The 16,804-nt window shown below is 40.3% G+C and overlaps 2 protein-coding genes across 3 annotated transcripts; both read right to left on the bottom strand.

Annotated features, from left to right (window-relative positions):
* Positions 1-441: 441 nt before the first annotated feature.
* Positions 442-8,441, bottom strand: stard3nl (STARD3 N-terminal like). Of its 2 annotated transcripts, none has more exons than XM_048269969.1 (9): positions 8,334-8,441; positions 6,464-6,752; positions 5,919-5,996; positions 5,717-5,794; positions 5,354-5,407; positions 4,917-5,034; positions 4,287-4,385; positions 2,365-2,426; positions 442-1,564 (listed from the first exon to the last, which is right to left on the bottom strand). In XM_048269969.1, exons 2-8 carry the CDS (start codon positions 6,653-6,655, stop codon positions 2,368-2,370), a joined length of 678 nt encoding a protein of 225 aa, XP_048125926.1. In that variant the 5' UTR covers positions 6,656-6,752; positions 8,334-8,441; the 3' UTR covers positions 442-1,564; positions 2,365-2,367. The 2 variants fall into 2 exon arrangements, with proteins under 2 accessions (XP_048125926.1, XP_048126009.1); XM_048270052.1 differs by having other exon boundaries at positions 6,464-6,749; positions 8,334-8,439.
* A 3,598-nt stretch (positions 8,442-12,039) lies between these two features.
* epdr1 (ependymin related 1) lies at positions 12,040-16,759 on the bottom strand. The gene is made up of 3 exons (XM_048270284.1): positions 16,347-16,759; positions 15,692-15,900; positions 12,040-12,809 (listed from the first exon to the last, which is right to left on the bottom strand). The coding sequence occupies exons 1-3, from the start codon at positions 16,592-16,594 to the stop codon at positions 12,619-12,621; spliced, it is 648 nt and encodes a 215-aa protein (XP_048126241.1). The 5' UTR covers positions 16,595-16,759; the 3' UTR covers positions 12,040-12,618.
* Between the last annotated feature and the right edge of the window lie 45 nt (positions 16,760-16,804).

Raw genomic sequence — 16,804 nt, 5'->3', positions numbered from 1 at the left:
GAGGTTGTTTTTGTTAGCCTGCCTTGCATCTGCACTATTACTTGTGGGTAAGGTGGTCAGTGCAAAAGTGCACCACCTACAAGAGCAAAACATGAATGCCTGATTTGACTTGAACTCAGCCTCTTGCCCAAACTGCATAACTGACAAAAGGTGAAAGTTGGAGGGAAATCATTTTTATATCAGGCCTATCAGGCCTATCAGGCTTTCTTCCTCTCAGTCTCCCACAAACACCTGTAATCCCATGACTACAGTCCAGATTACACAACCGTATGGGTACGCAGATGTAAACTGCTTGTATCTTTTACAATCAATGTGTATTAACTTTAACTGCCTTTAACTGTTGCACACATATACCACATCAACCAAGAGACATTCCATAAAGTCTGCACAGATCCTTAGATGGTGCAATGTGCATGTTCAAAAACTCTCCCCAGATATTTGTTAAAATAATCAACTATATATTTATTATGGCAAATAAAAAGACAACATACATTTCATTTTCGAAGGTGGTGATGTCACAAGTGGTTGTCCCCCACCCCAAACAGCAACAAGAGATCCCCAACCTGCACACAGTGCGTGCATCCTTATTAGCAGGTACATGGTTACTGCTGCAGTTCTATAGATCCAGGCCCGGTGAAGCCTGCCACAGCTCTTCTTTGTGTGGTGTCATCATCTCAGCAAGAGCAGAGTTGTTGTTTGTTTTTTGTTTTTTAACAAAACATTCATATATCAAGCAGCAACATAAAAAAACAAACCAATCACAGATCACATGTTCATGCGTAAAAATACATCACATCATATGTTAAGAGCATATTGATTGGTGCCCAGTTATTTGAGCCCCTTATATCTTCATTGTGAACAAACTTCAGTGCGACTACTTGTAAAGTCCTTCACTAGTACGTGAATGCGTTCATAAAACATAGATGACACGAGAGCACCTTTTCCAGGGGGCTGCCTCATCTGCCTGCCATGCGACAATCAAATACAAAAAATACATGTGACAGGGTGCTATATTGTACATGACTGTGCATACTAATAGCACCTCTTCCTGAGGCCCATCAAGATACGATGTCTCAGTCAGATTTTGACACATAATCAGGGGAGTGCTGCAGCTGATTTGAGTCTTTCTGCAGTAAAGATTAGGAGCCGTGAGTGTGCATGTGGGTACAGGGCAGAGCAAGCAGAGCATATATTACAGGCACAGAGCCGACCCAGAATCCTTCACTCCCAAACCGCGACGGCCACCAATCTCCAGGCTGTGTGTGTACAGCACAAAAAAAAAACTTTTTAGAAAATTATCTGAATACTATCTGATAGCCCTTTTTAGCCAAAAGGTCTCAGTCATAAAGCACTTCACACGTTTGTTCTGTGGAATGAGACGAGTGGACCAGGGATTGATAAAAAAAATGGTGGTGGGCCCGTGGCTGGTTTCCCCCCCCCCATCCTCCCAGTCAGACAGCGTTGGTGGGAACAGTGGAAAGTATGAGAGTTTGCTCAGCTTCAGGGTCAGCAGACACCAGTATGCTGTCCACAGCATGTGTTTATGCCATGCAGCGGTGAGTTCCTGTAACAGAGCAGAAATATGATATGAGAACGTGCTATGATATGTGATGCACACAACTATGTGCTATGAAGTTTGCATAACATGTCCTGTGAGAATTCCTAAATAAATATCTTACCAGGAGTCACATATAATCAAAATAAAGCAGACATTCCATGAATTGCAACTGCAATTGTGGGAAATTAATTTCCTTGAATACATGAAAAATACAAATGGCTAAATCCTGGAGGTTCTGACTAAGGCACATTTAAGTTGTTTTTAAGCTCTCATTCTATTAAATGAAAGCAAGAACACAGATTCAGCATTTCTTTTTAAAACATCCACTATGGAAGTGTATAAAAAATATGCTCTTATCTCATTTTTAAATATTGACTCAAATGATTATTCAACTGTGATAAACAAGAGTTTAGCATTTTTCGTGTACAATAAATATCTATTATCTTTAAGGGAAATATATTAAATATTTCAGTATACTGAGTTTGCTTTAAAATCTGTTTTAAAGTTAAGTGTGATCATTTTAATATGATTGACAACATAGCTTTCAAACATGTATGCAAGGTGTGGCTAAAACTAAACTAATGCTGTAGTTCAATTGTAATGATGAATACTCCTTATACTAATATTTACAACTTGTAAATACATTCTTTGAGACAAGAACATAAAAAACATTTGAAAACATAGAAAACACACTGCAAACTCTGCACTTTGCAATGTCGGTTTCTCCCAATTCAGATTACTCTTGAGATAGTACTAATATAATACAATATTACTTCCATACCAAATTTACATATGGACTTATATACCTGTTAGATAATGGGCTTTTCAGGGTCGTGTTTATCCTCATCCAGCAACTCATCATCAGAATCTAAAAATGAATAAATACATCTGGTTGGAAGTCAAATTCACACAGTGGAATCATACAGAGAAGATTATTAATAGAACTATATTAATAATATTTTTCACACACTAATTATGAATATATGCCCTTGAGGTACATGACAGGATGTTTCTAAGAACCTGTGTGCGTAATGTGAAACGCTTCTTTTCCCCGAACTGAGCGTCAGATAGATAAATATCTCTGAGAGATGACTGCACCTGCACTCCTACGCGGTCTACAAAAATATTCTAACCGTAACAGAATAGTTGTTTAAAGACAGCAAAGGGACAAAATAATTACTACACAATGAATAAAATGCATGTCCATGAGTATAGAGACTATTCAGTCAATTTGCTTCAAATCATCATCAGAGGTCACTGATATGGGAGGAAATTACCCATAAGCAGTCAAACTAGAAGCAGTCATTACAATGCAGCCTTTAACAACACTCTTCGCTCTCTTTTACCTTTAAACACATTTCAAGTGTAACCACGCTTATAAATGACATAAATGTTAGAATTCAGCAATAAAAGCTGCTTGGCAATCACTCCAATATAATAACTTTTAAACACATTTCCAGTATCTGGACTTCCGTTATGTAATATGACTAGTAACTTGCAGCTAACATGCAACTATAGACAGCATATCAGTAATCACATTTATAGTAATGCTACTAAATGGACGCTGCTTGAACATGTTGAAGCACCAAAGAGGGTATCACCATCCCATGGCCAAGCAAGGAAGGCTGTGTGGGCCACAATATATTCTTATATAGCTCAATTATGTTCATATACTGTAAATATCCTCAAAACTATGTCTGTGTCCACTAAGCGTTTCTTAACTGGTGGGTCGGGACCCAAAAGTGGGTCGCGGAACCGTTCTGGGTGGGTCACGGAGCTTGTGGGTTTAAAAAAAAAAAAAAAAAAAAATATATATATATATATATATATATATATATATATATATATATATCGGATATCGGCTTATAGAAAAGCCATATATATATAGCAATATCGGACCTTTATTTTGATAGACTTTATTTGTATGCGAGTCGTTGCCATGGACATAGACAATGTTAATGTGACAGGTCATGTTAGACATCACTTTAGTGGTATATGTAAGTAGGCTATGACCCTGAATATTTGAAGTAGGACATGGATTCACTTAAATTGAGGACAAAATGAGACTGAAACCCCAGTGTGTGGTGTGCAGTGAATTGCTGGCACGTGAGAGCATGAAACCATCAAAACAAAAATGCTACATGGAAACTAAGTACCTCTGTCAAAAGCAAACCTGTCGAGTACTTTGAAAGGTGACACCAGGAGTTGAAGACTTCAGTTGAAGACATCAGCATGTTCCAAACAAGTAGGCCTACAGGCACTTTGTGTATCGTATCATATAGCTCACTGTATCCGTTGGCTTGAAAGCTAAAAATATATATATGGGTCGCGACTAAATGAACATGGGAAATTGTGGGTCCCAAAGCCAGTCCTATTAAGAACCACACTGCTCTATCATATGGGTCACATGCTGTTATATTCATATCTGAACAAGTACTTTTTACAGTATGGCATTAGTAAAAAAAATACACCAGATTTCATGATAACTGCAGGGAAGTTTCTGGGTGTTAAGTGTTAGCAGTTCATCTTACAGAATGTAAGTACAATTAAAACCCACTGAAACCACTCTGCAAACCATTTGGAAGGGAGAACTGTGAGCTTCAACCTGAAGAAAATAACAGGAGCCTATTCTGTAGTGTTCCTTCTTTGAAAAGGAATAATGGAAAACGTTAGGCTTTCCCAGTTTCCTACCCGAGCGGCTGTCTCAGCTGTGCCCAAGGGAGCTCACCTGCTAGAGACTCCGGCGGCGAGTAGAACTGTCCATCAGACATGGGGCCTGGATGCATGAGTGGAGCCCTCTCTGCAGCGTCCAGCGCAGACAGATACCCTACAGGAAATAACCGCCACATCAGACACTACTGTGACATGGTTTAAATCAGTTAATATTAAAAGGTACAGTCTGTGATTCTGGTCGCTGGTCTCTCTCATCATTATGGTAATGACCAATATTTAGGTAAAGAAGATATCAGTCCGATTTCTGATGGAATATGGGGTACCCACTAAACTCGGGGCTGTGGCTGAGTAATGTGTTGGGGTGTATGCAAGTGTAACCTGCGTTGTGTTGAACCTGCGCGATTCAGCCCTGCACACGCTCGGACTCGAACCCGCGAAACAGCAGCACCTCGGATCGGGAGGCGAGTGCGCTAACAATTGAGCCAATAGCCCAGGCTACTGGCTCGCATGCCAGCAGCACTTTTGAGGCGTCGGGGAGTGAGGTTTACCAACGTTCCACAAGCACAACTAAGCTAGCTGGCATCCGTTACACAAGCATGTACGAACGTACGTGCATGTGTGGGGGAGAGCGTGACTGTGAGTGAGTGTGAGTGTGTCTGAGTTGTCTCTGGGCTTGGGAACTTACTGTTCTCATCGTCAGTCTCTTGTGGCAGCACCTTGAAGTCCAGCAGCCAGGTCTCTATCCAGGCCAGCACGAACGAGACAATGGGCAGCAGGTAGCCAAAGGCACCCTGGGAAAGGAGCTAGAGGTCGCCAAGGGAGAGGGAACAGAGTAGAGAGAAAGAGAGAATGGAGGAGAGGGAGGGAGAGAGAGGGAGAGACAGAAAGAGAGAGAGTTATTTAAATGCTGTATGTACACACTAATGCCAGTTGGTACAGTGTGGCACAGTGTGTGTGTGTGAAATAATTTGTACAATAAATTACAAGGGACTTGTGCAGACGGATTGCATTGTGCTACTGAATAACATGACCAAGTGGTATTGTCAAAGGAAAATTACAATAGCACAGCAATGCAATGACATAACAATGCAATAACAACTAAAAGAAATAGCAGCCTAATACCTTTGATAAAATGACTTTCACAATCAGGAAAAAACTGGTGATGGCTGTCGTGATCTGTAGGAAAATCAGAAGACCACGATAGGTTCCAGTGAAGTAATTCTTCAAACGAGTCAATGGAACATCTATAATACAGAATTCCACTACATTCTGCAGCACATTATTCCACTAAGTCTGTTGAGGTGGATAAAAATATTAAAATACAAATGATACCTCTAAAAATAAAACAAACATACACCTGGCCTTAATTAAATTTGCATTGGCAATATATATCCTTTCTGTAAAAATTGATCTAGAAGGGTGACACTGCCCTCTAGCATGTCAGTGTGCTCACTGCACAAAATACAAGGGAACTGGCAAACCTACCGCTATTGCCCACCAGTGGCGCAGCTTACACACAGCATACGCCATGATCAGGGACGCAAAGCGGAACACAGCAAGGACCTGCAGGGAGACGACATCAAAAGTTATAAGGAGACAGAGTGCAGAGAGGTCAGCATGTGCCCATGTCAGGGACAGAGGGACAGTGGGAAGACTGAATAGGCATTCATTGTTAAGTTACACTCACAAATATGTCAAAGAAGGATGCATGGTAGTCGTAGTGCAACACTTCCTTATCCAGTTGGTTTCGGATACCCCCATTCACCTGTGGCAGAGGGGGAGAGATAGAACAGAGTTTGTGGTCTTAATCTGGTCAGGTTTGAGCCTTGATCAGGCTTGTAGTCTTAATCTGGTCAATTAATCTATAGATTGATTTTGATGCAGGCATTCACTATAATTAGGCTTTCAAGAACATCAGAAGATATACTACCATCATCAAACATTAAAACTCCTAAAAAGTTTAGGACATAACAGGATATGCAAGTTAGAGAATAGCTACTTTTAAACGCCATGCAATTATTCATCTGGACTTTGACCTGATGTGAATGCCAATCTTTTTTTTTTATTTGAAGAGCAAAGTAAGTCAATCAAGGCAGTTTTAAAGTCTCCAAATCAATATGCCCATTGTGTCTGGAGGTTTTTCTCTACTAAAAAATGTCTAAAGGTCAAGGATTAGATTTAGGCGTTTCCACACTGAAACTGGCGGCATCGTAGTGTGATCCTGGTGCTTACATTCAGCTCTATAATCCACAGCAGTGTGACGAAGAGCAGGTCAAAGGTCACGAAGAGGCAGAAGGTCCTCCTCACATCAGAGATGCATTTCTTCTCTCCCAGCTCGTAAGACTCCATGTGGGTCGAGTTGATGGAGCTCAGGACCCTGGGGGTGACTCGAGAATCCACACTGCTGCTGCACTGGCTATCCATGACTGACCACGCCCAATCCAACACTTAACCGAACCCGGTACTCACGATCAGTTTAGCAGAGGCCAGCACTGGGGTGCCATCATTTGTCACACCTCTTCTGAAGACACAGGGAAGAAACAACCAACGCATACATTCTCATTAAACATTATACAGGTGGTGACCACTGTACTGTAACCAAGGGGGGCTAGGGAAACTTGAGTTTTCTGTTCCTGTGGACAATAGACATTAAATTCACTATGTTCCAGAGAGTATAAGGTCACGCGCCTATAAATGCATGGGCAACATTTAACTTTGCTTAAATCTAAAATGATACATTGACCCATCACCAGGCGTTGAGTTGGCTTTTACTGTATACTCATATTAAGACCATACCGACTCACATTTGTTCCCAGACATATGTATGTATGTGGCTCTGAGACTAAGCCAGATGGTAAAGTAACAGTAGGCTAAGTATTGCAACAGAATCACTCACTCCTCCAGCAGTACTCTACTTGGACAGAAAGAACTGGGTAACAGCCAAGTAAATAGGGTAGACTATATCAATTCCCAGGGTATAAATAGACACCCGTTTATGGGGAAAGTTCAAGATACAAATGCTTAAAATTATGCATGCAGAAAGTTTGTGGATGACACATTTAGTTTCCTTTTTTGTCCTTAAATGTGGTCGTGTCACTGCCAAAATGAAGTTCAATTATAAATCACACCCATGTGTGTTTTTATCTCATATAAATCATGGTATTGTTGTATGCCACATGAGCACAACCTAAACCAATTGGTTAATATTGCCAAGAGAAATCCATTTCACACTTCCTCCACCAATTAGGCCTGCTAAAAGCTATATCAAAACTGTATTTGAAACTAAACGATATTTTCTTGACGACAATATTGTTTTTAAAATATAGAACTATTGCATGGAAAATAGGACTACAGCATGTGACTTGCTTATCAAAAATGACATCATTGAGGAAGTGAAAAAGTAACTGACCTACGAATGACTAGCTAACATTGTGTGCCAAACGTTACATTAGGCCCAAGGTGTTGCACCTTAAACCATTAAGGGGACTCAAAAGTTTGACAGGCCCCAGATTGCATTCTACATTAAGTTTAACTAACGTTACATCCTGTTTATCAAACAGTCATAAGGTAATGATAATGATGAGAGCAGTTACCGATATACCTCTATTTAGCAATAAGGAGAAGTGAATCGCGATCACAACAATTGAACCAAACTATGTAACTTGATGAAAACAAGCGCAGAGGAATACACATCTCTACAACACTGCAGCCGTTTCCCATGGCGGAGAAGATCAGGTCGAGTTCATAACGATGTCACACACAAAACAAACAACATCGCACAGACACAGGGAACAGCTAGCTGCTGGCTGGCTAGGCTACGTTACATTAGCCTTCCACTGCTAGTGGTGCTTTTATTGTATATCCACCAAATTGCCTTTTTGTATAGCTACATATTTCCAGGTTATATGCATCAAGGCTTACGTTATCTAAAGCAAGGTTAACGCATATTTCTCAATAATGCAACGCTGTACGGCTGTAGTCTACAAAACATTTTACTCATAAAACATAATTACCCACGAGAGACAGTAAGTTGGAGATTATGAACTATTTGTAACGATTGAAATACATATAGGCTTGTCTGACTGACAGTGACTTGGCCTACCTTCTCATACACTGCTGAATTTGAAGCTGCGAACAGAACAGGCCGACACAGTAGCTCCCGTTGTATTCTCTGGACGGCAGAGAACTGTGAGAACTAGACAGCTATGAGTCACTTGTTCCTGTCGGACAATAATGAAAGTGACCATTCGTCAAAGATCCATGGGATTTGTAGTGAGCGTTGACATTTTTTCTAAACATTTGCATTTTAATGAAGTATGATCAATTCATTATTATAATTATATTCTTCTTATTATTATTATTCTCCTAACCAAACGTTCTGCGTCTAATTCAGCTCCAACCGTTAAACGTAGAAACTTCGTTCAAACTTTACGTAGGCCTCTTGAAAAGGACACCTGAGCAATGTCTTTTTCATTTGAGATATTAACAAAAAAACACGCTTATTTTCCCCCATAGACTTTGCATTGGCACTATGACATCAAAAGAGTATACATAAAGGGCTAATTAAACTGATTTGCAACTGCCAGCTGCTCAAGCCCCCCTCAAAGAGCAATTAAACTGATTGCACCTGTAATAACTGTTTTCTGCTCAACTAGGCCAACTCTCTCATGTCTCCCTCCATTCTACAATTTAAATCTCTCACTTTGGCCTATAGGACACTCACTGAATCTGCTCCTAGTTTTAATTCAATAATCAATTATTCCCCAACTCAGGTATGCTTAGGTATGCTCAGACCCCAGGTACGCCATGCACTAGACCCGTTACAGTTTGCATACCAGGAGAAAGTGGGCGTGGACGATGCCATCACTTATCTTCTACACAGGACAAGGGGAAAAGTGCTGTGAGAATCATGTTCTTTGATTTCTCAAGTGCTTTTAACACCATCCAACCCCTCAGACTGGGAGACAAGCTCTTACAGATGGGTGTGGACACTCACCTGGTAACCTGGATTACAGATTACCTGACCGAGCAACCACAGTTCGTCAGACTGAAGAACTGTCTCTCTCCCACTGTGATCAGGGAACAGTACTGTGTTGGGAACTGTGCTCTTGCCAGTCCTGTTCACCCTGTACATATCTGACTTCTGCTACAACACCGAGTCATGCCACATGCAGAAGTTTTCTGACAATACTGCAATTGTGGGGTGTATCAGGGACGAGCAAGAGGAGGAGTACAGGAGCCTGGTGGAGGATTTTGTGCAATGGTGCAAACTCAATCACCTTCAACTCAACACTTCAAAGACCAAGGAGATGGTGGTGGATTTCCGCAGGTCTAAGCCCGCGCTCTACAAGTATCTGGGTCTCCACCTGGACAATAAACTGGACTGGTCAGCCAACACTGACGCACTCTACAAGAAAGGGCAGAGCAGGCTGTACTTCCTGAGGAGGCTGCGGTCCTTCAATGTGTGCAGCAAACTCCTCAGGATGTTCTACCAGTCTGTTGTTGCCAGCGTCCTCTTCTATGCAGTGGTATGCTGGGGAGGAAGCACAAGAGGAAGGATGCTGGGCGACTTGACAGGCTGGTAAGGAAAGCTGGCTCTGTAGTGGGAGCTGAACTGGAGTGCATCACTTCAATATCTGACAAAAGGACCCTGAACAAACTGATCAACATTTTGGACAATGAGTGTCATCCACTCCACAGCACTATTGTAAAGCAGAAGAGCCTGATCAGCTGGAGACTTCGCTCACTGCCTTGCACAACAGACAGACTGAGGAAGTAATTTGACCACAGGGCCATTGAACTGTTCAATGCTTCACTTAAGGGAAGAGGAGAGATAGACTTCTCTGCATAGTCTGTCTGCCTCTCCACCCTCTCCATGTTTGGGTACTGTCTGTCCACTAGCCACTTTTTATCACTGTTTTACTGCCTCGCTGTTTGCGTGCTATATTAGCACATATGCATAACCCCTCCCTCCATCCCACAGCCGGATTGTGGCCACACTTATACCTTTTTTCTTATATATATATATATATATATATATATATATATATATATTAAGAAAAGGTATAAGTGAAAATAGAACTATAGAAAAACTTTTCTATAGTTGTTTTTTTATATTTTTTATATTACCTTGCCTACTCTCTTATATGTCAATATTTATTTATTCTCTTATATGTCCATTTTTATTTTATGCTGGTCTCTAGACTTTATTCTTGCACTATTGCACTGTTGGACTTTATACTCATTTGCACCATCACCATGACACTCACTCACACAGAGCACCTTACTTTATGCACACAGAATCACAATCATTTTGTGTTATTTAGTATAATTTGTATTTTAGCATATTCTTTATCTTCTACTGTCCTTATTGCTTAGCTGTGTTTTTTATATTATATACTTTTAATTACTTTTTTTCTGCTGTTAGTGAATGTGTGTGTGATGTTTGTATGCTACTGAGACCTTGAATTTCCCCTTGGGGATCAATAAAGTATCTATCAATCTATCTATCTATCTATCTCTATCTATCTAACCGCCCACTGCGGTCTTCTGATGTGCCAACCAGTCATAAACACTAGGTCTAATTCAAGACTCTATTCTTCAGTGGTTCCATGTTGGTGGAATGAGTTGCTCTCCGTTGCTGTGGTAGAATTGGGTCGTTTAAGAGGGGTCTAAAAACATTCCTGTTCAACATGCACTTAGTTGTTTAAGCGCTTCTTATGCGTTATGGTTTGTATAATATTGTTTTATTTCCATTAGGCTGTTGATTAATTTCACATTATTGTTTTTTATTGATATTCTCCTTAATGTAGTCTTACCATGTCATTGTTTTTATATTATTGATTGAATGGACATTATTGTTTATTGCTTTTTCCCTCATTTCCATTGCTTATTTTATTAGGCTATTGACTGAGTTGACATTGTTGTTAATTATTGCTATTCTCTTTATTATAGTTGGACCAACATTCTAATATGTTCCCTGTTCAATTTTAAATATTATGTTTTTGTATTTGTGTGTCGCTTTGGACTAAGGCATCTGCCAAATCCCATAACCATAACCATACAAGGATATACAGGCACATTCCATCCAACTTTCTATCTATCTTCTTCAAACCATTCACTCATCCAGCCATTAAACTATCTATCAACATCCATTGAACTTTCTGTCTATCAACATCCATTACACTATCTACTCTGTCTCTGGCTTTAATCTGGCTCTCTTAAGATTACAGATCCTGTTCAACTGTTTCCTCTGCCCACAACTGTTTCAAAATAAAAGTTTTCATTACAATAATTCACTATTAAATAATTTAACTATTTAACAATTTAACTGTTCAGTCATTCCAACTGTCAGTTGTCATCAACTATGACTCCCACCAACTGTTTCCTCTGCTGAAAACTGTTTCCAAATAAAGTTTGTTTCGCATTTTATGTTAATATGTTTTGCATTTTCATGCACTGGTAATTCATCAGAATTAAATTTTCTAGTTATTATTATTATTATCATTGCACATATTATTGTAACAAGAGAACAAATGAAGCCTAAATGAAATGAAAATGTGATTTAGGGGCAATCAAACCATCCTTCCCACTTAGGATTGATTCTAGCATTTGAGTCTATTTCACCCTTTCACACTTTGTGACTTCTGACTTATTCTGTCTTTCAACAGTTGGCTTCCAGGAGGCTCTCATTTCAACATGAAAGAGCTGCATCCAAATAAGCACTCTGTCAAACCTGGCCATTCCCATAAGTCAGAGAAGTCAGGAAGGTTTAGTGGAAAAATTAGGTATGAATGAAATGGAGAAAATGTGTTTGTTTGTTTTATTGTAACACCACGCTAGGGAGAAATGCATCATGATTGTACATGATAAAAAATAAAACTTACCAGTTTACAGCAACAGAGTTAAACTGCTGTGGCCATGCTAATAATACAGGTTAGATAGCTGTATTAATGTGAGGTTTACATTCTTGTACACTGAGAAAAAACAGGCAATCTCCTCTTGGTCTTTATCCGGGGATCTAAACATGTTACTTATCATGACTATATTATCCAAAGAGGATATTCAATTTTGCATGTGGACTGCACATTTTGGAGAGGATTATACTATATATTGAACAGAAGTTAGCAATGCCTAACATTACTTACAGAATATTTAAATAGGCTATTTAAATGGCACAGAATGAAAACAGAAAAGGTGAAAATCAAAATAAGTGTTTTGCACTTAAGGCTTTAACCATTCCTGCAACTTTGACCACATTAACAAGCATACTGGCTACCTCTCTTACAATCACAGATTTCCAGTGTATCATCTACATCTATCTTCACCATAGTGTGAGGGCAACATCGTGAAGAGATGGGCATCCCAGTCAGAGAGAGCAGGCTGACTCAGCAGGCTGATGTCATCCTCACCGGGAGGGCTGATTGGCAGGTGCTTGGGGGAGTGAACACACTGGGGTCGCTGATGCCCAGTGCCAGATCAAAGAATCTTGTGGACGTGGTCACACTGGTGTTACGTGTGTATGTCTCCTGCACAGGATAGCAATCTTTCACCGTATACACACCCAGCCAGGCCTCATCTAAATGCCAGCAACCAAGACAAAGGGGAATAGTTAAACACAGAACACTTTACAAGGATACAAGGGGATACAAGGATAGAAGGAGGTTTATTTGTCACATACATAGAAATACTAATACAAAGCATGTAGTGAAATTCCGTTTGGTGTTCAGCTTTTTCTGTGAGAGTGAAGAAAGAAAGTCCATTTTTTTTTATAAATAGCAAGAGAGTGTATAAAGTGCAGTGTGTGTACAGTCCATGTGCAAGTGTGTAAAAAGTGTAAGTGCAGTTTATATAGTCTTGTGTGTGTTCAGCATACAAATGGTCAGGATGTGACTGCTTTACAATACTTTGGGCCCTGGACATACTCTTTTCTTGTTTTTATAAAGTACACTAACCTTATGGGCAACTTTTTGGTTGGATTTACATGTTTATTCATTTGGCAAATGCATTTATCAAAAGCAACTTACAGAAAAAGAATCACATTTAAGCTACAGAGCTACAGCAATAGAATGACATTTAAGCTACAGTGCAGAGGAGACTATAGCTAGGAATTACCACTGCATCAGTCAATACTACTAGAGGATAGGAGTGCCTACATTTTAAGTGCTAGTCAAAGTATGGTAGGAGGAGAAGTGGTAAAAGAGGGGGTAGAGGGAAGAGAAGGAAGTAAAGGAGGGAAAAGAGGAAAGAGCGTATCAGGTGTGTGAGGTTAGTATAAGTATATATACTCTTTTGATCCCGTGAATGTCTGCATTTATCCCAATCCGTGAATCACACTCAGCACACACTAATCCTGGTGCAGTGAGCTGCCTGCAACAACAGCGGCGCTCGGGGAGCAGTGAGGCACTTCAGCCGTGCCTACTGGTCGGGGTTCGAACCGGCAACCCTCCGGTCACAAGTCCGAAGTGCTAACCAGTAGGCCACGGCTGCCCCCAGGTTGTCAGAAGTGCTAGAAGACGAGGTATTCTTGGAAGAGTAGTGTCTGCAAGAGTTTTTGAGGACCGAGAGGGACATAAAAAGACTAAAAAATGCATACTTTTTTTTTATTCTTGCAAAGATTTGGGCATTGGTGACAGCATGGAATTTCAAAACCCTTCTATCTCAAATCTGCTACTAAATTCCATGAGTGTGGCACAACATATGGGTGCTCTACAATTGTGCCAATTATTATTGATCTTATCTATTAACCCTTTTCTAATCTGCACCATGTTTTCTGATTTGTTGGACACAGTCTCAAAGTTTTAGGTCTGCCCACTTTTTAAAAAGGACAGTGAAGAGTGACAGGATACGAATGAGAAAGAGAGATTGTGAGGAATCAGGAAATCACTGCGGGTCGAAATCAAACCTGGGTCACTGTGGGCACTTGGACCCAAATGTGGAATTGACGCTGCAGCTGCTTGTGCCACAGCACCCACTTTTTTCAAATTCTTGAGGTCTTAATAAAACATTGGTGTCATAATTTAGTCAAAATACTATGAGTAAGAAGCAACACAAAAGAGAAATGTTCTGAGCGACCCATTTGTGTACCTGTTCCTTTGCAAACATGAGGATACTACACAATGGCTTTGCTTCAACATTTTGGTAACAGGTAATGATTTGGTTAGTTAAACCAATTTTTACGTTAAATTTCAATGCTGGATATGTGCCTGGAAGTTTTGTTCTTCAATTGTGAGTGAATACTTGGTCCAGTCAAAGTCGTTTTAGGTAAGTCCCTCCTAAAGCGGCCATATTGCAAGGCTTTTTGGGCACTTATTGGGCATCTATTTCGGCAGAAATGCACCTGTGCAAGGCTTCACGACACCAACCTTGCTCCAGCTCCAACACATGATTGGCACAATGTATTCACATGTCGACATTTTTGCCGCGGAAGGGGCGGGATATGTGTAGACAACTGCATATTGGCATTACAAACTAACTCCATGCATTTCTATGGAGTTTTTTTGAGTGCTGTGTCTCCTCATTAGAAAGTCTCTGGTCCAGTTGGGACGTCATGATGGGAAGAGCTCTGAACAGCTCATTCTCATCTCACTGAATCCCATGGCTAGACAGCCCTATAGCAGCCCATAAACAAATTACTTGGTTTTGTTAGTGTTTTTAGATTAGATTAGATTCCACTTTATTGTCATTGTGCAGAGTACAAGTACAAAGACAATGAAATGCAGTTTGCATCTAAGCAGAAGTGCAAAAAAGCAGAAAAGTACAATGTGATATATAAAGTATAGACAGGACAGGACAGAAATATAGTGCAGTAGACAGTAGTATACAGTTGGCTTACAGAAGGTGGTTTAGTAATATTTAAATTAAATATAAATATGTGCAGTGAATTAGCATTGGTAGCCATCCCAGCTATCCAAATGCATGTGTATATTATGTGACCATAAGAAACCCCCTTAACTCAGTTCTGCAACAAGGTTCCTTAATTTCTGTTCCCAATATGTCAAGTTATGTCTACTAAAGACTTCACACCAGTCATTTTCATGGAACCTCATTGCAGATTTGAGCTTTAGATTTAGTTTCATGTCTTGCCTGAATAGGCTAAAAATACATCTGCACTACTGCATATCTGCCTCAATAAATATTTGATCCAAGAGCACCCATGCTCTATCAAATTACACAAACAAACATAAGGTTGGAAACGGCATGATGCCACAAGTGCCTAAAACTTTGGGTGTGGTGTGGTCTATTTGGCAGGTGAGAGGTTATGAAAAAAAAAACTCTGATTAATATTCTTATTTCACCAACGGTTCATATCTTGACAAATGGGCTGATTTTGACATTGTGACTTTCCACCAGTGGGCCTCAAAAAAGGTTAGTTAGCCTAGCTTTTTAAGGTTTGTGCTTGTTATCCTATTGTTGATGTAATAAAATTCTGTTGATATGTGACACTACATCAGCACTTACTTTGGCGAGCTGGCTTTCTATCAGACCACTCCTGTACTTCAATCATGTCTCCTGGGCCTCCAATAAAGTACTGGTCCTCATAGGTGGAGTTCAAGGGGATGTCAAAGGGGTCCCAAGCCTGTGTCAGAGCTAACTTGGAGCACTGCTTGGTGACTTGCTCAATCTGGAACATTACTCCACTCTGGAATAAGTAGATGTACTCAAAGTACCTGAGAACGGATTGAAACAATGAGAAGCCTATTCGAACTCGTGAAAATAGCAACAATACGCCCATATAAGGGTTATGTTTACTTCTGCTTATTGCAAAGTGATCAGGCTATTGCAGATCTGAGCTAAATAAAAAAAATCACGATGCCATAGTGACAACCACCCACATTTAGTTTCAGCCTTATCTGCATTATTTCTCAACAAAAACAGGTTGTATTTATGGTGAAATATTCATACTAATTATTGAAGGTGAAATATCCAAAGTAAATAGGCCTATCCGCTGGAAATACGCCCATGGTGACAGGGCATGCAAAACAATGACGCTGATGTTTTACCGCATGCATGCATAAGCTGTATAGAAACAGGTTATTGCGTATTATGTTGTAATGTATATGCTAACGTGTATGCTGTGAATATCAGGGTTAGCCTGTAAGTAAGACCTACGCACTTTTTACACGGTACATGTCCTCTCTTCTGTTCAAGTATCCGAATACGCTGGTTTTGTCCATCGTACGACATGGAAGCCCGCGTGTTGCGCCCTGTACTATGATCATATTCCACAATTCTTCCCTCCCATTGTAACGGAGCAAGGCAAGGTAGGGCCGGGTCCTGGGGCGCGACAGGGTTAGCTTGAGTAGATATTACCAGCGTCAAGCAAACACCAAGCCAAAGCACAATTGTCTGCATGTTCTCCATCAGAATTATTTTGTCGTGGTAGCCTATAATGAAGGTAGATTTAGGCTATGTAATAGCTCCTGCGTGCTGTCCAGCTGCGACAACAACGGATGATTGTATCGCACCGTCAGCGCGGTATGCGTGCATAGACGCGACAACCACTTACTGTTTGTACAGACAATCTTATTGGTTAGCATCAGCGGGTCGTTTAATGATGGGTGACGAGACGGG

Source organism: Alosa alosa, chromosome 1 (assembly GCF_017589495.1).
Source record: "Alosa alosa isolate M-15738 ecotype Scorff River chromosome 1, AALO_Geno_1.1, whole genome shotgun sequence".
Lineage (NCBI taxonomy): Eukaryota > Metazoa > Chordata > Actinopteri > Clupeiformes > Clupeidae > Alosa > Alosa alosa.
Note: the sequence above shows the minus strand (reverse complement) of the source record. Positions and strands in the feature narration are given on the sequence as shown.

Excerpts from the sequence above, each read along its gene's own strand:
- stard3nl (XM_048269969.1), bottom strand. The coding sequence starts at position 6,655 with ATGGATAGCCAGTGCAGCAGCAGTGTGGATTCTCGAGTCACCCCCAGG. Across the intron at positions 5,795-5,918 it reads CATCCTTCTTTGACATATTT|GTCCTTGCTGTGTTCCGCTT; the intron begins GTGAGTGTAACT and ends GTCTCCCTGCAG. Across the intron at positions 4,386-4,916 it reads AGAGACTGACGATGAGAACA|GGTATCTGTCTGCGCTGGAC; the intron begins GTAAGTTCCCAA and ends TATTTCCTGTAG.
- epdr1 (XM_048270284.1), bottom strand. The coding sequence starts at position 16,594 with ATGGAGAACATGCAGACAATTGTGCTTTGGCTTGGTGTTTGCTTGACG. Across the intron at positions 15,901-16,346 it reads GGACATGTACCGTGTAAAAA|GTACTTTGAGTACATCTACT; the intron begins GTGCGTAGGTCT and ends ATCCGTTCTCAG. Across the intron at positions 12,810-15,691 it reads TAGAAAGCCAGCTCGCCAAA|ATGAGGCCTGGCTGGGTGTG; the intron begins GTAAGTGCTGAT and ends GCTGGCATTTAG.